This window comes from Sorex araneus, chromosome 7 (assembly GCF_027595985.1).
Source record: "Sorex araneus isolate mSorAra2 chromosome 7, mSorAra2.pri, whole genome shotgun sequence".
NCBI lineage: Eukaryota > Metazoa > Chordata > Mammalia > Eulipotyphla > Soricidae > Sorex > Sorex araneus.
Genome location: NC_073308.1, coordinates 45,862,503 through 45,888,031, shown reverse-complemented (window position 1 = coordinate 45,888,031; position 25,529 = coordinate 45,862,503). Strand labels below are relative to the sequence as shown.

The following is a 25,529-nucleotide window of genomic DNA, read 5'->3' as shown; positions in this document are numbered from 1 at the left end:
TTTGTCTCTTACCCCACATGTCTCAGTAAATTTCTTTAAATAAAACAATCTTACTTTAAAAAAAAAAAAATTAAGTCATATGTTGGGGCCACAAAGACAGCTAAGGGTCTGGAGTCCTTTTTTTTATGCTGCAGAAAGCCTGATTCCATACCCCAGGAAGCATGATCCCCAAACATCCCCGGGAACTACCCGCCAAGCATCTAAGCCAAAGCAGCCTCTGAGCACCTCTGGGAAGAGCAAAAACAAACCAAGTTAGTTCTTGATTCAGTAGAAAGACTTCAGACAGCTGTTTCATGGCAATAATTAGAGATGTGATCCAATTATTTCTGGTGTTGAAGAAATGAGATATGTGAGCTCATCTTGAGAATACAAACAAATGTAGAGCACAAACTACAAAAAAAAAAGTGTGTTGTCCACACACTGATATCCTAACGGAAAGTGATGAGAGAACCGCCAGAAAGTTCTTCTCCCAAGAGACAGGAAGTCCCTGCACGCCGAGCCAAGCCACACTGGGTCTTGATCTCTACAGAGCAGGTGCCTCCCAGCTCGGAGGGGAGGCAGGAATGAAGAGAAGCAAACAGAAACATCTAGATCACTCTCTTCCTGGTGGTGACCTGGCAGCAACCTCGGCCGGAATGCTCTTGCCCTTTATCTGCAAAGCTCATTCCTCTCACAGGCCTGTCCTGTCACCCCCACCCCCATCAGAGAATAACCTCCACACTGCCCAGACACTCCCAGTTTCCCCCAAAGCTCAGAGGACTTCCAACATTCCATACAACTGACACATTTATTAGATTACTATTGCTATCTCTCCTGTACACGAAAGCACCTTGAGAATAGCGGCTTTGTACACTGATAGATCTCAAGTGCCCAGATCCGTGGCTGGCATTAAATATGGCCTCATCAAAATGTGTGGGGTAAGTGATGGGTTGAAGGATGATTTTTGTTTTCCCACTCGAAGGGTAATTTTTATTTTCCGTCTCTGGTAGACAACCCATCTATTTATCATGTCCATATGTTAGTATCATATGCAAAGAACACGAAATGGAAGGTAGGACTTACAGTAAAGACGGCCTGAAGGTTATTGAGCTTCTCTATCTCCTTTGGCATTCCATTACTGCCCCAACGAATTAAATAGTTCTCACTGGGAAAGGAAGGAAAAAGATATTCTTGATAAGTGGGTATCTGGAGATGGAGCTGACCTGAGTACAGATTTAAAAGGCTCGAGAGGGGCTGGAGTGATAGTACAGTGGGTAAGGTGTTTGCCTTGCATGCGGCCAACCCAGGTTCAATTCCCAGCATCCCATTATGGTCCCCTGAGTATCACCAGGAGTAATTCCTGAGTGCAGAGCCAGGAGTAACCCCTGTGCATCGCCAGGTGTGACCCAAAAAGCAAAAAAAAGAAAAAAAAAGGCTCAAGAAAAAAGCCTATGAAAATGCATTTAAGGGGCTGGAGCAATAGTACAGTGGGTAAGGTGTCTGCCTTGCATGAGGTCAACCTGGGTTCAATCCCTGGAACCCCATATGGTCCCCTGAGCACTGCCAGGAGTAATTCCTGAGAGCAGAGCCAGCAGTAAACACTGAGCATTGCTGGGTGTGACCCAGAAAGAACCAAAAAAAAAAAAAGCATTTAACTTCATCAGACAGGAGTGAAAACAGCACAAAAATGGCTCCTCTCAGGTCTCCTGGCTTTGGAAACGGGCCTCAGCCCGGCCCCACTCAATACAGACCCCAGAGGGACATGGTCAAGATACAGACACAAACACTTCAGTAGATTCTGCCCAGGATCTTCCACCTCCAAACCTTTCATCTTGGAAGGATGAAAGCAGAGCTGGGGGTGCAGGGGCCCTTCTGGGTGGTTCTTGGCCAGTTAAATGTGAGGGCAGAAGGAGGCAATGACAGGCTGTGGTGCCAGAGATGACCCGGCCACCTGAGGGGTAGCGCCGGGTAAGGGCCTGCGAGGGTTCCTCGTAGAGATGCTCACGGGCTTCCAAGGCTGCTCCCGGGAATGTTCGGAGACCACGTGAGCTGGGGATTGAACCACTGCTGTGGCACGCAAGGCATGCAAGGAGAGCATCTGAACCCCTGCCCTGTCTCCCCACCTCCCATCTCAAAATCCTGACACAAGAGTTCCAGCTCAAGTGAATCGGGAGTACCATTTTAAAACAATCATCCCAAATCCAACCCCTAGATGCCACATCATAATGAAATATAATTTCCACTTTATAAACAAACCATTGTCAGTGATTACTTTCAACTATCTTCTCAAAATCCAATGTGATTTTTTTTTTTTTAAGCTGCTTAGCAGTTAGACTACTATAGGGGGGAACAGAATCCAACCGCCACTCCATCTGTGAAATTTCTGGGTATAATTTTTTTTTACACTTAATTCTTATCAGAGTAGCTATTCACAGCAAAATTGAATCTAAAGTACAGAGGATTTCCCACATACTTCCTGCCTGCCCCAACCACACACACACACACACACACACACACACACACACACACACAGAGAGAGAGAGAGAGAGAGAGAGAGAGAGAGAGAGAGAGAGAGTTTTCTCCAATATAAAAAATCCTGCACTAGAGTGGTACTTTTATTACAATAAAGAGCTTATGTCAAACATTATAATGACCCCAATCCATCCTTTACATTATGGTTCACTCTTGGTGTTGTACATTCTAAGCATTTGGACAATGACACGAATCCTTCACTGTCCTAAGTTTCTCTGTGCTCTGACAATTCATCCCTCCCTCATCGCTCTGCTCGACTTCTTTAAATTCAATCACCAACTTCTGATGAGTTTTCTATGACTCACTGTTAGGATCCTATTTCTATAGTCCCTATAAAATCTTAGTAGCCCCAATGATCTTTTTTTTTGGCCTGGAAATTCTATTTCTCTCTTCCCTTCTCAGCCTAGCAAAGAGCTCCTCAGGAAGGAAGGAGGTGAAAGTTGGGAATTTTTCGAGGTTAAAAGCAAATGACCTGATGAAGGTAGACTGGTCGGGGTCATAGAGGGCCATGAACAGCTCCGCATCTTCTCCAATGTTGCAGACAAAGTTCTTAAAGTTCACATAGAGGCCATAGGTGTGGACGGCACTGAAGATGGACTGGCCCCGCAGGTCCACGTTCTGCAGAATTGACTGGACACAGAGGAAAAAGGAGACAAGCACGTTGGTTTCAGAAAAGGGGGAAATACTGGCGAGGCACTAGCCTATGAATGGGAGACACGTGAAATAACGTCCCGGGGGGGAGAAGCTCTTATTGAGAGGGTGATGTGTATGTGGCTAAACGATCGAGGGGTCCTGTTCAAGTCCTTGAACCCAAGCGACTCAACAGATACTGTCTAAAAATGATGACTCAGGCTGTGGAGATAGTGCAGAAGTGCGCTTGTCTTGCACAAGGCTGAAACAGCTGATCCTGTTTTGAAACCGAGTTTGGAATTACGTGGAGTCACTCCTGAGCACGAGCCAGAAACAGGCTCTTGAGCACCACTGGGTGTGACCCAAGCCCCTACCCCTCCAAACCCGAAAAATAAACAAACAAAAAAATTAAAGTGATAACTCACATTTTCAGTAACTTAAAGTTCTTATCTCTCAGAATGACCTCTATGTAAACTTACAAAGCAAGAAAATCCTGGTTCATTACCTCCGATTTGGGAAGAAAACTTTTTTCGTAAATAAGAGATTCCACTGGAAGTGCTTCACTTTCGAACAAGGTTAGTTATTTGAGTTAGAAACACAACCAAATATTATTACAACAGTGCTAGCTTTATAAAACTATACTAAAACTAAATTTAAAAAATCCTAAAGAAGGGGCTGGAGTGATAGCACAGAGGGTAGGGCATTTGCCTTGCACGCGGCAGACCCAGGTTCAATTCCCAGCATCCCATATGGTCCCCCGACACTGCCAGGAGTAATTCCTGAGTGCATGAGCCAGGAGTAATCTCTGTGCATCGCCGGGTGTGACCCAAAACAAAAACAAAAACAAAAACAAAAAATCCTAAATAAAACAAACTTTTTTTTTTTTTTTTTTTTGCTTTTCAGGTCACATCTGGCAATGCATAGCGGTTACTCCTGGCTTTGCACTCAGGAATTGCTCCTGGCAGTGCTCAGGGAACCGTATGGGATGGCTGGGAATCAAACCCGGGTCAGCTGCGTAAAAGGCAAATACCCTACCCGCTGTACTATCGCTCCAGCCCTGAAAACAAACCTTTTCATTTACTCAGTAAAACAGAAAAAAAGGGAAAGAATATATACCAAAATATCAATATGGTTGTACCTAGGCAGTTATAATATGGGTGACATAGTCATGTTTTAACATTTTTTGTTTTTGTCCACACCCAGTGGGGCTCAGGACTTACTCCTGGCTCTGTGCTCAAGGATTACTCCTGGCGGGTTGGGGGTACCATGTGGGATGTCTAGGATCAAACTGGGTCAGCTGTGTGCAAAGCAAAAGCCCTAACTACTGAATTATCACTCCAGCCCCAGGTGACATATTCTTTATCTTTTTTTTTTTTTTTACTTAAATGTGTAATCATTATCTTTGAATTTTTGAGGCACCTTACCTCAAAATAAATGTTATTTATTTTGAGAATTGTAATAAATGCACCAAATATGGAAAAGAACACCGTAAAAAGACTCCCCCCTTCATACCCCACCTTCAGGGAAGAATCTGTTAATTAACAATTTCTTGTCTATTTCAGAGCTGGTCTACGCAGATGCAAGCACAGATGTATGTTCATTCTTTTTCAAAACACAAGTAATAGTGTTTTAAACACAGTTCTGCATCTCCCTCTCTTACATTTAATATTTCTGCTAGAAGATTACAGCTCCCTCATTTTTGTTGGTGTTTGTTGCTATGTTCTGTTTTTCAAATGAGAAAGCAAGGGGCTGGAGTGATAGCACAGCGGGTAGGGCGTTTGCCTTGCACGCAGCCGACCCGGGTTCAAATCCCAGCAACCCATATGGTCCCCTGAGCACCGCCAGGAGTAATTCCTGAGTGCATGAGCCAGGAATAACCCCTGTGCATTGCTGGGTGTGACCCAAAAAGCAAAAAAAAATCAAATGAGAAAGCAAGTATTTCCACTTTAGTGAAGGCAGGTGCAGTTTTATGCCACAGTGGGCGCTCTTCGGGGCTACAACCAGCTCTGCATTCAGGGATGCTCCTGGCATTAGTGCTCAGGGGACCTTGCAGTACCAGGATCAAACCCAGGCCTCTGGCGTGGAAAACGTGCTCTACCTCTGTGTTCAACGATTCCCTTGCTCTCATTTGATAACAAAGCAAAACTGACACCTCAGTGATTAAAGCTCCGCACATCTGAGGAACGGTACCTTTTCTTCCTGGATCTTCTCCTCAATCCTTCTGGAGGCCATTTCATGAGCCCTGAAGAGGGCAACGGTGCTGGTTTCATCCGGGTCCAAGATGTTCCCATTGTCGTCTCGCACTACCAGATCTAACCCAAGCATTCTAGGAAGAAGGACGTGGTTCAGTTGGTTCTCCTCAGAGAGAGAGACTTGACTCAAGAGTTCAGATAAGACCCCCTGAGGATGCGTGACTGGAATGTGGAGGCACAGGACAGCCAGGTAAGACCCAGTCAGTGGCTTTTCGCCTTTCAATTTCTGTCCTTTTTACATAACAACAAGCTAGGATGCTTATGATAACATTAACCAAACTTGTATGATGACCTTCCAAAGTAATGTGGTCCCGAGAGAACTTTGACAGGAAAGGCAAAACTTGCGTGAATTCTGACCAAATCCTTCTATCAAATAACCATTGCCTCTTTGTTGGTTTTGTTTTGAGGCCACTCCGGCACTGCTCAGGGCTTGGTCCTGGCTTTGCACTCAGGGACCACTTTTTTTTTTTTTTAATTAGTGAATCACCGTGAGGGTACAGTTACAGATTTATACAATTTTGTGCTCATGTTTCCCTCATACAAGGTTCGAGAACCCATCCCTTCACCAGTGCCCATTCTCCACCACCAGTAAACCCATCCCTCCCACCCTCCCCAAACCCATCTCCCCCCACCCCACCCTGCCACTGTGGCAGGGCATTCCCTTTTGTTCTCTCTCTCTAATTAGCTGTTGCGGTTTGCAATAAAGGTGTTGAGTGGCCACTGTGCTCAGTCTCTAGCCCTCATTCAGCCCGCAACACCCTTCCCCCGCATGGCCTTCGACTACATTATAGTTGGTGATCCCTTCTCTGAGTTGCCCTTTCCCTAGAATGTGAGGTCTGCCTCCAAACCATGGAGTCAACCTCCTGGTACTTATTTCTACAATTCTTGGGTGTTAGTCTCCCACTCTGTTATTCTATATACCACAGATGAGTGCAATCTTTCTATGTCTGTCTCTCTCTTTCTGACTCATTTCACTCAGCATGAAACTTTCCATGCCAATCCACTTATATACAAAATTCATTATCTCCTTTTTTCTAACAGCTGCATAGTATTCCATTGTATAGATGTACCAAAGTTTCCTCAACCAGTCATCCGTTCTAGGGCATTCGGGTATTTTCCAAATTCTGGCTATTGTAAACAGTGCTGCAATGAACATATAAGTGCAGATGTCATTTCGACTATACTTTTTTGCCTCTCTGGGATATATTCCCAGCAGTGGTATTGCTGAGTCAAATGGGAGCTCAATATCTAATTTTTTGAGAATCGTCCATATTGTTTTCCAAAAGGGCTGAACCATCAGGGACCACTTCTTAAAGTACTCAGCGGGCCATAGAGGATGCCAGGGAACAACCCGGGTCAGCTGCATGCCAGGCAAGTGGCCTACATATCATATGCTCCAGCCCCTAACCAACATCTCTTACAGATTTCTCTGTTTGACACAGGACCTATGAAAGATGGGAGGCACACATATTTGGGCTGTGACCTAATTTCCTGAATGGTACAGGTTTGGGAGAACAGTACTGAATTCAAGCTTCAGGACAGAGAACAATTAAGTCAGTCCTCATTATGACGGGAGCTCCAGTGTCAGATCAGGATTTGATTCTTGGCTTTAAGATTTGCTAACAAGATGACTTTGACTAACTCACTGTAACTTCTCAAAGGCCTTTTTTCTTCAGAGGTAATTACTGTTCTCTATGCTTTAGAACTGTGGTGAGAATTTCATGAAATAATGCATATAAAGCACATAATGCAATACCCAATATCCAATATGTTCTTTGTAAGTATTAGCTTTGATTGCACCAACTGGCAAAGTAAACACTTGGCCGTGTTAAGGTAGAGTTCTGAGTGTTTTCCAAAGCCATATGGTCTATGCATGGCACGATCCCTACCTAGTCTTTCGTGCCAACATGCACACACAAAAAAAAGTAGAAAAGTTTTGCTTAGTTCCAAATAGTTGGGTACTGTAGTGAAAATAAGATATTGGCATCTGAGTGGCAGTGAACATTCCAGACACCAGCAATCTGGGAGTGGAAGGCTGGACAGCATAAAAAGCTCAGGGAGAACAGCAAAACGTGCCAAGTTTTTTTGGAAGCAAAAATGTCTAATTTCCCTCCTGCTTTTTAATAGTATCTCCATCAACTGATTTAATCTGGCAGTCCCTTTCCATGGCAGCCAGACCCACAGGCCACCCACACTCGGGAGCAATGGCCTCGCCGGCTGCACAGAGATGGGGGTCACTGAAGCACTGACAGAGCCACATTGTTTCCTGAGCTGCTTCCAAAGAGCTGGAACAGGAAGGCGGCATGTCCTGCTGTTTGCGGGATGCTAACAGATTGCCAGAGACCAAGGCTCTCCAAGAAATGTGAGACCATGGCAAGACCCCAAAACATGAAGCAAGTATCTGGGCAGGGGGGGCTGCCTTTTCCTACCTTTGTGACCTGTGTAGGAAGCTGCCGGCACTAAGTAATTGGCAATGCATTCCCTGTGATTAAAGCCCTATGGATGGACAAATAGCTGGAGGAAGCTATTTATTGTTAACCTTAAGAAAGGAGCACATGAACCGGAGTGATAGGACAGCAGGTACGGCATTGCCTAGCACATGGCCAAGCAAGTTTTGATACTCGGCAGCTCATATGGTACCCCTAACTTAACAGGAGTGATCCCTGAGGACTGAACCAGGACTAAGCCCTGAGCACTTCAAAGGAAGGAAGGAAGGAAGGAAGGAAGGAAGGGAGGGAGGGAGGAAGGGAGGGAGGGAGAGAGGGAGGAGGGAGGGGGAGGGGAGGGGGAGGGGAGGGGAGGAGGGAGGGGAGGGAGGAGGGAAGGAGGGAGGGGAGGGGAGGAGGGAGGGAGGGAGGGGAGGAGAAGGGGTGGGGGAGGGAAGGAAAGGGAGGGAGGGAGGGAGGGAGGGAGGGAGGGAGGGAGGAGCATAGAACTGAAATCGGGTTCAAATGTTTCATTTCCCACATATTATATATGACCTAAATGTAAATTACTTACATTTACTTGACATGTTTCTTCCACCATAAAATGGGAATAATAGTTATGTTATAGGGTGATAATCACGTAGTATATATGAATTAACAGACAATCACTGAATCTGATTCATCGAGGCTAAGTCTACTCTGGATATCTCTAAATATAATTAATAGTTCCTAAAATTCAAATTGGCAGAATGGTGCCTTTTAGTATGCCTCATGTATATCATAATTCTGGAGGAGGAAAAAGGAGAGCGGGGTAAATCACACATGAACAAGTGCAAGAGTTTAGACATGAAACTAAGTATAAAATAAATCATCATAAAATATCTTGGAGGAGCCCCCCTGGTCTTTTAGAAAGAACTAGGGGAGAGACATGAATTCCTCACTTTCTGGAACCTACAAATGTGCTCATCAGAAGTTGGGTTCTCAGAGAAGTCACCAACAGACTGGAAACATGTTCTACCCTTCCAAGAAATTTGTTAAACAACAGTTCCAATGGAGAAGATGGGGAGAGAAGACAGACTGGCAGAAGCCCAAACATGGTCTGAGATGTTTGGTCCCTTCTGGTTTTTCAGTGCAGTCACTTTCAGCCAAGATCTATCTTCCTTTTTCATCGTTTTTCTGCTTGGGATTAGAGCCCGAACACAGGGCCTGGCCATAGAAGGCATGACAGGCATAATTTTTTTACCAACAAACTTAAATATTTAAAAGTAAACACCATTCTTTGGCAACATCTAAATCAAATCAAAGACTTGCAGCCAGTTACATCCTAGTATGAATATGCACCAGCATTTTCCAAGATCTATGTGAAAGGTCATCCCTGGTTTACCTGTTCCCATGATCGATTTTGGCTGTGACCTTTTTCTTGAGCTCTGCCAGCTCATCCTTGGGGAGTGTTCCAGACAGGATCTGGGACCGCCACTCGATCAGGCTGTACGTCATCTGCTGCAGCTGGCGGAAGAGTATGACCTCGTTGTTCTAAATGGGAGAATGAGGGGTGACAAAGGAGGAAAACGTGTGATGCAGGGTGAGAACATCTTTTGACTTGAGTCTCTGGTGCTAACATAAATATGCCAAAGGACCACAAAAGAATTCCAACCATGTTTTTTGTCTGTAGAAAAGCTTCCAGTGATTTCCACTGCTCTCCAGATAGAGATCACACTGTAATCCCTCCCTATCTAGACTCCTGATCACAATCGCAGCTGTATTTTATTTGTACACACACACACATACACACACACACACACATACACACACACAATGCATTTCTACCTCCCATTCAAAACTAGGTCTATATTCATGAGGTCTGTGTGTCAAACTCTCTTGGCATCTTATTTCTTTCACCATGAGCCACTTTCTCTACATTCTCCGAACTCACCCCCATTTTCATCCCCTACGGGTCTCACTCCACCTCTATAAATGTCAGATCTGAGTTCTTCAATCAAAACTAAAAAGTTTCTTCATGGGGCCAGAGCAACACTACAGGAGGTCAGGCACTTGCCTTGCATGCAAGCAACTCTGGTGTGAATTCCCAACACCGCATATGGTCCTCTGAGCATAGCTAAGGTCATTCCTGAGCACAGAGCCAGGAGCAGCCCCTAAGCACTGCCGGCTGCAGACCAGGAAAAAATCTCTCTTCCTCAAAACCCTACTCATAACTCCAAGAACTGATTCTAATCACGGAACCCAGAACTCAGGACCATCTTGATTTGTTTCACTCTCTCCAAAGATGCTAAGTACCTCCGGCACAAAGAGCTTGTTAGTTCTTGTATCCATACCCATCTGCAAGGTAGCTGGGACCACGCCAGCACTCTATGAAAATACATGAGTAAATTATAAAGGAAAAAGCTGTAATCTCAGAAGTATGATATCATGGAAATAAATTTTTAAGTATTAATTTTAAATGTATCCCCAGAAAATGGTTAGAACTAGAATCATTAAGCCATTATACTGGATTCAATAAAAAGTTCCCGTAACTGACCTAAACTTAGTACCAATTATTTGTGCCTTTATGATTTCAAAAGTCAGTACTTGATGGCCAAGCCATTAATTACAACTTAGAGTCTATATAAATTATGGGGTAATTCATTATATATGTAAGTGTATAAATGTGTATGTGTATATGTATATATATGTACATATATAAATACATATTTAAAAACAGTTGGGGCTGGAGTGATGGTACAGCGGGAGGGTAGGTGCTTTTCTTTCACCCATCCAGACTGGGGTTTGATTCCAGCCACAACATATGGTCCCCCAAACTGCAAGGAGTGATCACTGAACACATATCCAGGAGTAAGTCTGGAGCACATAATATGTGCCCCAAAAAAACAAAATATAAATTAATTAAATAATAAAAACAATTAACAAGCATCTGATATGTGCTGAAAGGAAAGATTTTGTCATATTTAGGAGGAAAGACAGTAGCAAGTGTAACAGATACACACAATAATTTCAGATTCTAAAAAATCCCAGAAGGTAAATCAACAAAGCAGAATGGTGAAAATGGATGGTGTTCCTGGTGTAAATAGGTGTAAATGGGAGGAGGTCACTATAGATAGACTGATCAGGGAAAAAAATTATGTATCTTTTGAGATAGTTTTAAAAAAGGAAAACTTGCTTCGTCATTCCACTCACCATACATATTAGGAAAAAAACTTACTTTGGATTATCAGTCAAAATTTGTATGTGTAGAAGGTCAAAAACTTCTGAACGTATAAGAAAACAGCATCTATTAAAACAATCACCATCCCCCCTCCACACACACACACACACACACACACACACACACACACATTTTTCATTGCTATACAGTCCTTAATGATGGTCTTCTATGGTCATTCCAAGGACAGATGCCTGGGCCAGGCAAAAGGCAGAAAAAGGTTTGAAAATATCTTAAGATATTCCTCTGAACACAGAGGAAATGAGGACGTAAGAGCCCGCAGCTGAGAAGGGGCAATGGAAGGCGGCAGTGGGACTGTGGTAACAGAAGCCAGTGGGGCTGGAGCTAGCAGGGGTCAAACCCCTGGAGCTAACAGGGGTCAAAAAGCTATCAGGGGCACAACAACTCTCCCAGGCACCACGAGGCGCACCCCAGACACTGCTCCAGGTAGCCCTAGAGGAAACCCCAATAGCACCAGTGAGGTGCTAATGGTCCCCAGCTTTGGAGGGTCCAGGTGACCCCAAACCCTCAGGAGCACGTTGACCAAATATCCCTGGGAGTAGCTCCTGAGCATGGTACAGAAGCATCAAACCCCCAAAGAAAAGCCCTAATGGAAGTTCAAAGTTCCTTGAGAACATGAGGAAAAGAGATTTCGTTTATTTGTGGTTGCAATCTGCTCAATTAACACTATTGATTACAATACGCTCTGTTAACACTATTGATCTGGAAAACAGACAAGAAAGCCTGCTTTTACATTTGGAAACAACCCACATTCATTGCTTTCAGTATTTTCTTTTTTTCCCCTCTTTTTTCTTTTTTTAGTATTTTCTGAATTGCCTCTAGTATTTTCTGAATGATACAACAATCTTTAGAAAAGCATAAAAATGAAACATTTTTAAATTCCATTTTAAAATAAGGCAGAATCCCCCCCTTTTTTTTGCAACAGTTCATTTTGTATGTCTCCCAATTCATCCTCATTTTAACTGGAATAAGAATGAGAAATTAAGTCCCTGTAATTTTGCTTTTCAAAGCTGCAAGGCAAAAGTGAATCTTTTGCTTGCTACATCCATGCCTAAACCTGTTAGGTTTGTTGTTTTTGTTTTTTTAACTGCTTTTGATATTAATAATGAGATGAACTCCTGTAATATAGTAAAGAAAGAGCTCTAAGCCTCAGGGAGCCACTGAGAGAGAGAGAAAGAGAGGGAGAGAGAGAGAGAGAGAGAGAGAGAGAGAGAGAGAGAGAGAGAGAGAGAGAGAGAGCTTTGTTCAAGGCACTTGTTTACAAGTTTCTGGTCTCAATTATATTAGACACTATTTGAGGCAATTTAATTATTGCCTGTCCATATCAGTCTTGTTTGCCAATTTTTCCCCCAAAAAAGGACGAAGAAGCCATTCTTCTCTTATTCACGGTACCAAATTAATTCTGAAGAGACATGCTGGAACACAGCAAAGACAGCGATTTCTTCACTTACACGAAGAATATTTTGTTGCATTCCTCAGATAGTTCTAAGTAGAGGTTTAGCAATAGCTGACCCCTGACACTGTGGCTTCTCGGGGAAGGAAATGAAGACAGGTAAGGAGAAAATCCAGCCAGCACCCCCAACCAACCCATCGCACCAGGACCTCTGAAACCGCTGCCTTTCCCGCCACATTTGGCTTCCCACCACACAATTTTCTCAGTTCCTCCAGAGTTCAAGCTGGTTGAATGGTACCTTCCCAAGCGCCTCATGCGAAGCCCTCATTATCACACATTGCTACATAATTTAGGAGGGCAGATAATTTACTTAGCAATTTCTCTGATTCTCCCTTTAAGAGTCCGTACATTCCTGGCATACGGGAGTGACTCAACATCAAAATCTGACAGCTCAAACTGAAAACACCCTCCCGTTTTCAGTCTGAGGAAGGAAAAGCTACACTTAACAGAGAATCTTTTCCTATCTGATAGTGGAAATCATCCCACATTTGCTCCAAACATGTCATAAGAGAGGCTGGGGGCTGGAGAGGTAGGACAACAGGTAGGGTGCTTGCCTTCCATGCAACTGACCTGGGTTGCATCCCCAGCATCCAATACAGACCCCTGGGCACTGCCCCAGGGAGGCCCAACCTCCACCCCCAACACCCCCACAGAAAACCCAAGTCACAAATAAGAGCACTTCTTCTCGATTAACGAAAAGACTAGCTATCCACAGTCTATTTCACCTTCGGGGTGACATTGGGCTACTAGCACCAAGAAAACTCAACTTTCCCACCACCCACTCAATGTTCTCTGCCCCTCTCCCCCACAAAAGCACCACCCTTCCCTCTGTTCCTTGACTTTTCCTCTTCCGTGTGGATTTCATTTTCCTTTTCATTTGGTGTGGATTTCAGCTGCAACAGTGTCTAATAAAGAGAGTCCGAATTGGAGTCAACAACACTGGGAACACGAGCTCCAAACTATGGTACCCAAACATTCAAATGTGCCTGTCCAGGCGGCAGTTGGGAAAGGCGCAAGGGAACTGGCGGAGGGAAGTGGACACTGGTGGAGGGATTGATGCGTGAATATTACGTGTCTAAAACTCAATGATCAATACCTTTGTAAATCCCGGTTTTTTCACAAAAAATTTTAAAAATGTTTTAAAAAAAATACAAATGGAAAACAAAAATCAATTTGAAGGAAATGTTGAGTCTGGATCTGGTCTTCCTCTCTAATGCTATCACTAAGCTGCTAAGTGACCCCGGGGAGATGAACGCCCCTGGGCCTCGCCCTTCTGTGTAGTAATCAAGGGACCCGGACTGCCATCCGCGAGGCTCTCGCAGGGGAGCGCCGGCCAGTCTGTGACAGGGACAGTGAACTCAATTACTCTCCAGGCAACTTCCTGATGAACGGCGTGAGACAATGCTCTCCTCCCTAAACACATTTCGCCTCCGGAGCACTCACTGTGGTTCTCCTCACTCTTGCTGAGTAGCTGTAAAGCCTGGATGGAGAACGGTGCTCGTTTTGGTCTCTAGGGAAAGTGCTCCTGCCCTTCTCTCTATCCAGTCTGGCATCATTTTTCTGTCAGGAAAGGCACTGCCTGACTAGTGCGGACCTGATTTTTTTTTTTTAATTTGGGGGTTTTTGGTTTTCTTGTTTTGTTTTGTTTTGTTTTTCCACAGTGGGGTGGGTTGCTAGACGCAGCACTGCTCAGGGGCCACTCCTGGCACTCTGCTGGGGTTTGCAGAGTCATATCTCGTGTCAGGGACCAAACGAGGATCAACCTATCTGCAGAACAGGTGCTTAACTCCTTGCAGCCCGCAAGGCTTGACTTTATTGTTGTCATTTTGTTTGGAGGCCAGACCCAGCGATGCTTAGGGGTTTCTCCTGGCTCTGTGCTCAGGGATGGCTCTTGGTAGGTCTGGGGACTATATGGGATGCCGGGGATCAGAGTCAGGTCTGCTGCATGCAAGGCATGTGCCCTCCCCACTGTATCATCACTTTGTCCTCTGCAAGGTTTGACTTAAAAAAAAAAAAAGTTTCCAAGACTTTGTCCTATATTAAGGCCCTTCCCCACTTTGGGTGGGGCAGGGTGGGGTTATTTTTCTTTCTTTTCTACTTTCCAACACATTTTTCTATTTTATAACCAATAAAATAAAGTTCTAAAAAAAAAAGTTCTAATGAAAAATCATTTCATCCCTCTAAGTTGTGCAAGTCATCCTGAAAGTCAGGGAACAAAGTCAAAGTCAAACAAAACAAGTCAAAGTACTGTTCCTGCAGGCTCCCACCCAGGGCCAGGGCACCCCCTGCCTCGCTTGGGAGCCCCTGCAGCGCAGGGCTTGCAACAAACAGAGAATTCCCTGACACTGGGATGAAGTTTTCCTAAGGGAATTTTCTGTCCTGGGTAATGAGCAATGAGACACTGGTTTCAAACACGAGACCCACTTAATTACACTTCAGAGCCTGCGTCCCAGCAGCCAGTAATAACCCCCAGTTCAAAACAGATTAGACTGGAGTGACTTTAATCTGCCTGGATTTGCAAGAATGAGAAGAAAAGGCAATTCATTGTGCCAGGCCTGCTCTCCCCACCCCCACAATTCAGTTCCAGGAACTTTTTCTCTTTTCTTTTCTTGTGGGTATTTCTAGAACTACGGAACGGCACCACGTTTAATTTTGCCGGCCGGCTTTCAATGAGAGGTGGGTCTTCATTTTCTCAAATTCACTTGATTCAGTCCCTTTTTCTCACCAGGATGTTTCAGAATCCTTCTCCATCAGGAGAGTGGCTCAGATTGCCTCTCGGATTTCCATGAGTCCAACAGTCTGGCTGACTAAAATGCACCAAACCATTTCCCCAGTTGGAAGGATGGAGAAGAAAACAGTGCTAAATCTTCGGGAGACATTCAAGAGTGTGTTGCTGACAATAAAATACTTCACAATTAATTTTCAGACAGTCCCTCTTTCAGAAAGGATTGCCCCACTGCACCTGCAAGTTAACTTGTCCATTTTGGTTTTTCCTTTGTGGGGGTCGGGACCTACCCCACCAGTACCCAGATACAAGCCCCAGTTCCCACTCCTAGTAATACAAGCCCTGGTGTTTGGGGTATAACAGTTTGATGCTTAGTCCTGGTGGTCCCATGGGCCACCAGGGTGACCAGACCCCATGGTGATCAGTGGCCAGGATCAAATCCCAGGATCTTGCACACACAAGATTTGAATGTTAGGAGCTGGAGCGATAGAACAGTGGGTAGGGCGTTTGCCTTGCACACGGCCGACCTGGGTTCGATTCCCGGCATCCTATATGGTACCCTGAGCACCACCAGGGGTAATTCCTGAGTGCAGAGTCAGGAATAACCCCTGTGCATCGATGGGTGTGACCCAAAAAGCAAAAAAAAAAAAAAGATTTGAACTTCAGCTCTCTGCACTGTAGCACAGGCCCAAACTTGTCCATTTTTAAGTGATGATTTTTAGTTAAAGAAAGAAAATATGATAGCAGACGTGGGATGTAGATCTGTGCTTATTTTCTGGGCTGCTAAGCAAAAGTCAGTATCTACCCAGAAAGACGACTCAACACGTCAGTGCTGGATGCTGTCCAGTCTCGCTCCTTCACCAGGCGACCACCTCCTCATTCATCACGTTGTCTCCTTCCCTGATGAGCTCTTGAAAACATGCCCAGTAAACAGGCTCCAGCTGAGGACAGCAGTGGAAGCAGAGCTTGCCAAGGACTGTCTTAATCTGCCCTCCTCATTGGCACGCTTCCTCTTTTCTTTCTGGAATGACCGAGGCTTCCTGAACTTGAACCCAAACTCAAAAGGTTCAGTATCGAGGGTGAGAAACACTTAGCCCGGCGACCAAGTGTTCAAGGCCACCGTGCCTTCAACGATGACACAAGACAAAGTGGCCTTGGATAAGGAGGGCGCTTCGGGGTCCCAGGAGACAGAATGACCCATGCCAGCCCAGGCCGCCCAGAGGGAAGATTTGCAGAGCGGCTACTGTTTCCAGTCCGAATCACATGCTCATATCTGTCACATCTGTAGAGTCCTGATGGTCTGCCCACACAAGGATTCCCGGGCCTCAGGCGCTTTGCATACTTTCCCAACTCTAGGGAGTGGACAAGGCAGGCTGGACACCGCCATCACAGAGTGGGGAATGTGTGGGTGAGTGAACACTTTGATCCACCGGCTCAGAACCACACAGAGAAAGTTCAGGCAGGGCCAAGGAGGAAAGCTAAGCCTCCTGGTTCCTAACCCGTGTCAGCATCCTACTTTCTGCCTTTCCCCACGTACAGACCCACCAGGAAAGACACAGTCAAATAAAAACAAATAACATTGACGTAACAGAGCAAAAGAAGGAATGTGGAGCATTTCTACTTAAGTTGAAAGTGATTCCCTCTCTTTGGCACAAGCAATCCCCTTGCCTCTGAATCGTATTTATGTTTACTACTTGTCAAGGTCACAGCAAGACTACTGAAAATAAGCCAAGGCTACACAAATATCAGCCCTTTCCAGAATAATTACCTGTGTCTACACAGCTGGGCTGCAGCTGGGCTACATCTGTTTAAGGGATTGCATCTTCTCCTGACATAAGACTCTGCACAAATTTCGTGTGAATGTACACTGAAAAGAATGGAACTAAGATATGTATTCTAGGAAAATGTCGAGGCTCTGAGACATCACAGTTGTCTTTTTATGTGTGTGTGGGGTGGGGGGAAGAAGGGAGGGGCTGGGTCATGCCTGGCAGGCCTTGATGGGTATTTCCAGCTTTGTGATCAGGGTCACTCTCAGCAATGATCAGGAGACATGCGGTGTTAGAAATCGAACCCAGACCTCCTGCTTGCAAAGCACGTGCTCATTCCTTTGAGCCATCTCAGCAGCCCCACAGTATTTTTAAAATGTCCAACAGAAGGGTCGGAGTGACAGTACAGTGGTTAAGGCACTGGCTTGGCACAGGGTTTGCATGGCCGCCAGGAGTGGAGAACCAAGGAATCAGCCCTGAGCACCACCAGGTTTGGCCCCAAACCAAAACCAAACCAAAAAAATGTCCAGCAGAAATTCTGACCCGTTAATCTATGGGAAGAAATCCAAGGGAGAGATAGAGAAATAGAAGCATTTGCAAAAGTATGTGTGTATATTTATCTTTACAATTGAATTTGACCATAAAACTAGAAGATAAAAACAAATTAAAAGTATGTGTATCTTAAAAAAGTGTACAGATTACAAGAATTTACACAAATAATTTTTAAAAACACAATAAATTGTATGTGTGTGTGTGTGTGTTGCAATGAGATGAAACTACAAATGTGGCTTTATTTTACTTTTATACCCAGTGGAACATAATGCTTTTATATTATCTTTCTTACTTGTACAAGCTCTTGAAAAAGAAGTTCAGAGATTCTCCCTCAAATGAATTGTTAGTGCTTTAGGAAAGAATAAAAAGAAAACAGAGAAAGCCCGAATGAATAAAATCCCCATTTAACCTAAATTTCATAAAGGGTAAGCACATAAAAAAAAAATCAACAGCAGGTTATTCAGTTCTATCAACTGAAATTTAAGATTCCCACAATAAACATCTATTAGATAACCAAAAGCAGTCACAGGAGATAGTTTTGAGTATTGACAAAGAACAAGTTAAGTATTTGATTAAGATGTGCCGCCCCCTGAGTGGTTTGCTGGTGGTGGTGGTTTCTTCCCACACAGAATCTAATTCTATTATTAAATGACTTCCACAGAGAAAATCCTCAACCCAAAGTTTACTATCTTTTAATTGCTAATGAATTTTAAGTTTGAATGCAGGCATTGTATTTCTTCTTCCTGGGTTCCATCTTTCTCACCTTTATTAGAGAGTGGACTTGACAAAATTGCTTGTGGATGGGTAGAGGTAAGTCTCTAATAATGAACCAGGAGTCCAGAGCAGTGTTTCGGCGAGAAAGATTTTCCTTATTCATACACTCTGGGCTAGCTTTGTGATAATTAACCTCCCAGGACTTTATTGCCCAGTATATTTCACTAATTACCAATTTCCAGAAGGACTTTTATATTTTTAGTAACATATATATATGCAACTTTTCATCCATCAAAGTGGATATATCCAATATAGATCCAACACTAATCAAGCAAGTAACCAGAACCTGAAGATGTTTTCAATAGAAGTACATATAAGATGATGAATGAAGCCAAAGAGCACCTCTATCTACAAGAGCTTGTGATTAAGAACTTACAGGCTCGCTCTTTCCTCAAACACAAAGAGATCAAAAGATCACTAGCATTAGAAAGCTGTACGTCCCAAGGGCCAGATGATGGGCTTGGCAGCAAGAATGCCTTTAGCTGAGAAGGAAGCATTATGGATTGGTATGTTCAGAAGACACATTATGAAGAAGAAAAAAAAAAGATGTGAACTAGTCCTTGAAGGATAGGCAGGCAGAGAAATCACGTGCGTTACCACCAAAGTGGCTGGTGATTTTCTACTGCTATGATCCATCACAGGAACAACCCTGGATGGAATCAAGGCTCTTACATTAAAGCTTAGAAACTGCCAGAAGGCACTTGTGATTCCTGTTTTCAGTACTTAGGTTCTAGGACCTAGCATTAGATGTTTTCTACGACTGGCTTTTGAAAATTGTAATGAAGGCTCAGAGAACTTGCCATTTCATTCCCAGATCAGGAGGTATGCAGGTGCCCAGCTAGGCCCCCATTCATTTTTTTTTACCTCTTTCTGTCTCACCAACATCCTAACTCTAGTGTCCTATCCACACAACACACACGTGAAATAAAGACTTACTGAAGCAAAGGCCTCAATACGAAAGCCAAATAAAGGATAAAGATCGGTTCCCAGACCACTGAGAGCAGTCGGTTACTCTCTGAACTCTTTCGCACATCAGATAAGAGACTATACATTAATCACAGGAATTCCTGGACTGCCACGAAGATGTTTATAGAGACCGGATGTGGTTCTCCTGGAAGCCTCCAGGAAAGAGGAGCCATTTAAAGTAGTTTGTGCATTTCAGTGTCAAGAAAAGAGCTTCCTAAAACGGAGACAGACGCAAGCTGGCTGCCACTGAGCTTTGAGTACTGTGGTTTCTTGTGAGAGAGCTGCCCCTCTCGGTTTAGGTTGGTGTTTTTTTTTTTATGTTGAAGTGGCAGTGGGAGAGAGGAACTGGTCAAACTTTGAGAAGCCAAAAGAGACTTTGGCTCTGCTCAAAGTAAGTCCTGCCAGTGTTTGGGAGACCCCCAGGCAGTGCTATAGATCAAACTGGGGACAGCCGCACACACAAGGCAAGTGCCTCAGGCCCGTGATCTCGCCAGCTCCTCTATTCTGTTAAAGCCTAGATGTACCTTATTCCAATAGCAAACCTACACGTGACAAGTGATTGTGGTTTACCCTGGAAGGAATACACTGGGTCTTATGTGACCCCCTGAACTGAACCAGCCTATCTTAGCATTCTGAAGTCAAACCATTTGACAGCACTCCATCAGCCCAAGGAAGAGAGTCTTTAGACCACGGCTTAACAGCAGTGGGTTTCCAAATCTCCGTGCTACTGGTCAAGGTAAAGCATGCCCACTTGCTGAGCAGTCCTCAAGAGGCTGAGCATGGAAAATAACTACACAATCCCATTCACTGGGACACATGGCGAGGAGGAGAGGAGGGGAATCATTGACACAGTACCAAATTTATAAAGTCTCATAATATCTCCTGGCATTCAGCAGCATCTGTTTATAGCTGTATTGCTATTTACAATCAGAATGCTTCCCTATTCAGAGAAGACTGACTGAATGACTATGCCCACTTCTCTACCACTCCCTTTCATCAATGCTCCTACCCTGGGAAAAGGCTTCCCCATCATTGTGTGGCCCAGGTATCACTGCACCCCATCTGTGACACAGGGTACTAAGTGACCAACACACCGAAGCGGGGCAGACCAAGGGCCCAGGAGAGCTGGTGCCAGTTCCAACTTACCACATAGAGCTTGCGCCAGATGACAGCCCACTCTCGCAGCGTGCATGTCAGCTCCTGGACCAGGGGCAGCTCACCAGGAATCACGGTCTCATGCTGCCTAAAAGAACCAGAGAGGCTCACTTCACTCGCGGTGCATCCCCACGGCTTTTCCTGATGGGGCTTATTCCCCCCACAGCTCAGGGATGGGGTTGGCGCTGGCTGAATTTGAAACCCAGCGAAACTTGTGGTGAGGTCGGTGTAGAAAATTTCATCCAATTTAAGCACCTGAACATCATCAGAGTTCTCAAAAAGGAACCGGCTTCTGCCGCAGAACGGGCTGTTGTGCAATCTAACGATCTCTGTGGACTCTCTATGGGAAACTGGCTCACTCCAGCGGAAGTCTTCTATTTCTGCTGTTTCTACCAATTTCGTTAGGAAAGGTGGACAGAAGTGCAAACAGCACAAGGGCTCTGTGGAAGGCCTGTGTCCTCACACAAGACCTGCTGGTGGGGACGGCAGGGGTGCGCTTTCTTTTTTTTCTTTTTTGCTTTTTGGGTCACACCCAGCAATGCACAGGGATCACTCCTGGCTCATGCACTCAGGAATCACCTCTGGCGGTGCTCAGGGGACCATATGGGATGCTGGGATTTGAACCCCGGTCGGCCGCGTGCAAGGCAAACGCCCTACCCGCTGTGCTATCACTCCAGCCCCAGGGGTGCGCTTTCTGAAATGGTTCTGTCTCCTAATCAGCCACTTCCAGAATAAAAGAAGATGTTCAAATCCTCACTACTAGTGAAGAGATGAGTAAAAAGGTAGGCCCAACCCTCATCCACTTAAATCCACTCTGGGGCGTATTATCTGAATGAAAGGAGAAAAGAGAGCATACAAATAAGCAAATAAATGGAGACTAATGACGAGATCAACAGACTTGATCAAATATAAACATACGAGGGCTAGTTAAGTTTGGATTTCAAATATCTTAAGGTAGTATCTTCAGGTGGGTAGGATGCATTCCTTGTTCCGCAGCAGCCATTATGGTCCCCTGAGTACCACCGGGAGTGATTCCTGAGTGCATAACCAGGAGGAACCTCTGAGCATCACCAGGTGTGGCCCCAAAACAAAAATTAAACTAAACTAAACTAAAATTTGAAAGCTTACTAGAGATTTCAGTTGATCATGTGGGAATTTGTAATTGAGCTGTGCAGAGTGCATTTCCCAGCAATGTTCATGGGATTTTGCTCTTCATCCCGGCTTCCTACCAGTGGGGTTGTGGCCAGGGGCCCTGGAAGCCACCCAATAATGGCACACTGGGAAAAAAGTTCTCTAAGAGGACAGGACACCTGTTTTTCACTTCTAATTTTTCTCCCAAGGAGTGATGTGAACGTTGCCATCTCTTCATCTCTTGCCTTCTAAACAAAGGTACAGAACCTATCAATCATTGAGAATGTTCTTGGGAACTTAGAGTCTATCTCCAGCTTGGGAACTTTGTGGCTCTGGGACCCACACAACTGTCAAGACCATCTCAGGCTCTCCTGACATCCTCTCTGCTCACTGCTCTTCCTCGCCAGCCTTCAGACTCTTTAACTCAGCACTTCTCCCTCCCACTGCAGGCTGAGAGTGTCACCTGTCTTAGCTGTCAGTGAGGCCGGACTTCCCAGGACAAGTGACAAGGTGGATAAGATACAGAATTATTTGCAGAGCATACTCATACACATCATTTCATAATCTTGTATTAAGCTGATGACCAAAGTAGGACAAACTTTCAATTCTCAGTCAATACTGTTGGGAAAGGATGCCAGAGATACAATCATAGAAAGAGAAGACAAAGAAGGAATTATGATCCAAAAGAGTTTTCATTCATTTCTCTTATGAGTAGAATTAATGATGTAAAAAAAATGTTAATGGACAGAAGGTCTTCATCAATTATATTATTACATTGCACCTTTTAGGAGTTTTTCTAGATTGGAACTCACCCTCTATCTTCCACAGTTGCCTCCTTCAAGTGGATATATGATTCAGGGAAAATGCCCTACAAAGAGAAGAGTTTTGGTTACATGGTGATAAAAATCTCTGCCAAAAGTAGAAAACAATTATTTTCCCAAGAGATGGGATGGGGAATAAGTATGGAAGAATGAGTGTGAGTATACCTGGAAAATAACTAAATTTTGCCATCAAGCTTGCAGGTCATCAATTACACTGACGAACTACCCAAAGGAAGGGATGGCTGAAACTCTGAGAAAAGTATACTGACATGGGACCACAGGCGCTAGGTGTAGTGTTTTGTAAGTGAATAGGAAAGCATGTCTGGGTCCGTTCAGAGCTGCAATAATGATTAAGAGTTTAGTAGTGAGCTCCTAAATCCTCTCCAGATATTTGCCACAAGACACTTCCCTAAATGGGTTTCACATAATTAGTAGATGGAGGGCTGTGTACTTAGTGGCCCATAAAATTATAGTGATTTGCTAAGCAATTCCTCTCAGCACTTCCACTTAAGCCAAATGTGCCCCAAATCAATTAGTACTAGTTATCTGGTTATTTTCAGCACTTCCCAGTCTCAAATTGTTCTCAATTCTATATCCCTAAGAGGCAACACTACATCAGCTACTGTGGCGTTGCTGATGGGAAAACTAAGGCCCAGAAGACTAAAGAGAAAGAGAAGAAATAATTTAGTAGAAAGAGAAGAATAGAAGAATGGATCTAACTAACAGGAAGCAAATCTTGGACAGAGTTTTCTGAAATTCCAAATGGTAGTGTTTAACTGTGTGATACTCTCATTAATGAACATCGAAGTTACAGGGCCTAGAACAGATATTACATCTTTATTTCATAAAACATTGCATGTAAGCCCAAAGATCACAAACGAACCTGTTTACTGGGTCCCACTGGCTTGTTAAATTTGTACCAACTCCTCGAACCTGCAAAGGTTAATGTGATTCTGTGGCATTTCATGCCAAGGTTTTTGATGACACTCTTGTGGGTACTGGTCAAAGATGAGGGGAGGGGCTCAGAGAGATAGTACAGCAGGTAGAGCATTTGCCTTTTATGTGATTCCTGAGTGCAGAGGCAGTAGTAGGTGGGAAGGAAGGAAGGAAGGAAGGGAGGAAGGGAGGGAAAAAGGGAGGGAGGGAGGGAGGGAGGGAGGGAGAGAGGGAGGGAGGGAGGGAGGAGGGAGAAGGCCAATGATTCTTAATCTATTCAGGGCAAGAAGTGGTCGTGCCACTGTCTATGATATTCATCCGTACGATGCTCTTCTTTTAATTTTTTGCCAATAAAACAGGAAACAGGCTGGAGTGATAGTACAACAGATAGGGCACTTGCCTTGCACTTGGCTGACTCAGACTGGACCCCTCTGGGAGTAATCATTGAGGCCAAAGCCAGGAGTGAATACAAACCACCCCAGGTATAGCACAAAAACAAATTAAACAAACAAAATTCAGGAAATGTCAAGAAAAGAGCATTCATGAGCGGTTTCCAGCATTGGTGAAGACAAAGGATCCGGTTACTGCTTGAGTCAAAACAAAATAGCACCTTTTCTGACAGGTCTCGTTTTTAGTCTGTGTCGACCACACCCTGCTGTGCTCAGGCCTTCCTCCTTGCTCTGTGCTCAGGGATCACTCCTGGATTTGCTCCTGAGACTATATAAAGTGCCAAGGATCAAACCAGGTCAGCTATGTGCAAGGCATGTGCCTAATCCACTGCACTATCACTCCGGGGATCTGCCAATAGCAGTTATCAGGAAATAGATTTGGAGGTTAAAATAAAATGTCATAAGGCTGGGCCCAGAATTATCCTTGTAGATGATTTTCCAAATCAAGAAGGCAACAGGCTGATTAAAATTTTCATGCATTCATAGCCGAATGACTGTTTTCATACTAAGAAAAATCTGAGACAAGCATTCAGGATTATCAACAGTAAATTGTTTTGTGATAATGAAGCAAAGAGTTTATACTGACAAAACCAAAATGATGATTTTCACATTAAGATAAAAATAATTTTACAGCATTACCACTGAAATCATTTTTCAATGATAACACATGTTCAATGGTAGCCATTTAACTGTTTTAGTAGAGTGTGATGCTTACATAAAATTTCCTATCCCATTATACACAGAGGAGGCGAGTATAAAACTGTGTAATATATGTTTTATTTAAAAATCTATCTCTCAATTTTGCTTTTCCTTTCTCAGTACAACCTACTCACTTGAGTAAAAATAAACAAATTATTTTCAAGATATTGCCCTTACACAGACTTCCACAATATTGCCAGGATCAATAATCAGCTTCTGCGAAGCTCTTGGCTTCTGCAATTTGTAAAACCACTAGCTCATTTTATTACCCCTCTAAATGCCTAGGTCTGCTTTTAAATGACATCAAAAATTTCCATTAAAATAATAGGCCTTTCAAATCCTCTGCCACAAAAGACTGCCAAAGAAGAAAATAGCATTCATGAGCATTTCAAATAGGGCTGGATATCTTAATGAAAGGGTATCTGAAGCTGAACATAATTCCTGACAACTGACTTTCAATTCCCTCTATTTTCTCTGGATCTATGCAAAAGAAAGATAGTTGAACTCAAAAAACCTCAAAATTAATAATTAGGGGCCTTGGGAGTCTCAGTAGCATAAAGCTTGCCTTATAAGAATAAGGAAGCCAGCTCAACTCCAGGTGTCACCCACATGCACCAGGCGTGGTACAAATGGCTTCGGGGACCCCTGGCACAGCATCTCCAGGGCACAGCTAGAGCCCCTCAACTAAACTATGTGGACTCCTGCAAGCACCAGTTAAATGTGCACACATCACCGCCAAGCATGTGTACACACCCAGTCCATGCAGGAGGACTGAACGGGGAATAGTAAAAGACAGAAAAGCTCACCACTTAAAAAGAAATCAGTTAGTAAATGTACAGTCCTTTGTTTATACTATCATTTCAATGGATAACAAAATATAATTGTCCACCTAAGGACAGTAGAGAGAAGGGCCAGGAGGATTGGTCCATGGTTGGAAGGCTGCCTCAAGTACTGTGGGAGAAGGCAGTTGGAATACAGAAGGGACAACTATGACAAAAATAGATGGAGAGAGAGAGGGACGGAGAGAATGTAAGAATGAAAGTGC

At 44.1% G+C, this 25,529-nt stretch overlaps 1 protein-coding gene across 1 annotated transcript in view; it reads right to left on the bottom strand.

Annotated features, from left to right (window-relative positions):
* DOCK5 (dedicator of cytokinesis 5) overlaps positions 1–25,529 on the bottom strand; it is a 231,279-nt gene that overhangs the window by 110,573 nt on the left and 95,177 nt on the right. The window contains exons 4-9 of the mRNA XM_055144886.1: positions 22,392–22,447; positions 20,440–20,536; positions 9,204–9,352; positions 5,332–5,467; positions 2,984–3,141; positions 1,063–1,144 (exon numbers count right to left, since the gene is read on the bottom strand). Of these exons, the coding sequence (XP_055000861.1) occupies positions 1,063–1,144; positions 2,984–3,141; positions 5,332–5,467; positions 9,204–9,352; positions 20,440–20,536; positions 22,392–22,447 (678 nt within the window). The remainder of the gene's footprint in view (positions 1–1,062; positions 1,145–2,983; positions 3,142–5,331; positions 5,468–9,203; positions 9,353–20,439; positions 20,537–22,391; positions 22,448–25,529) is intronic.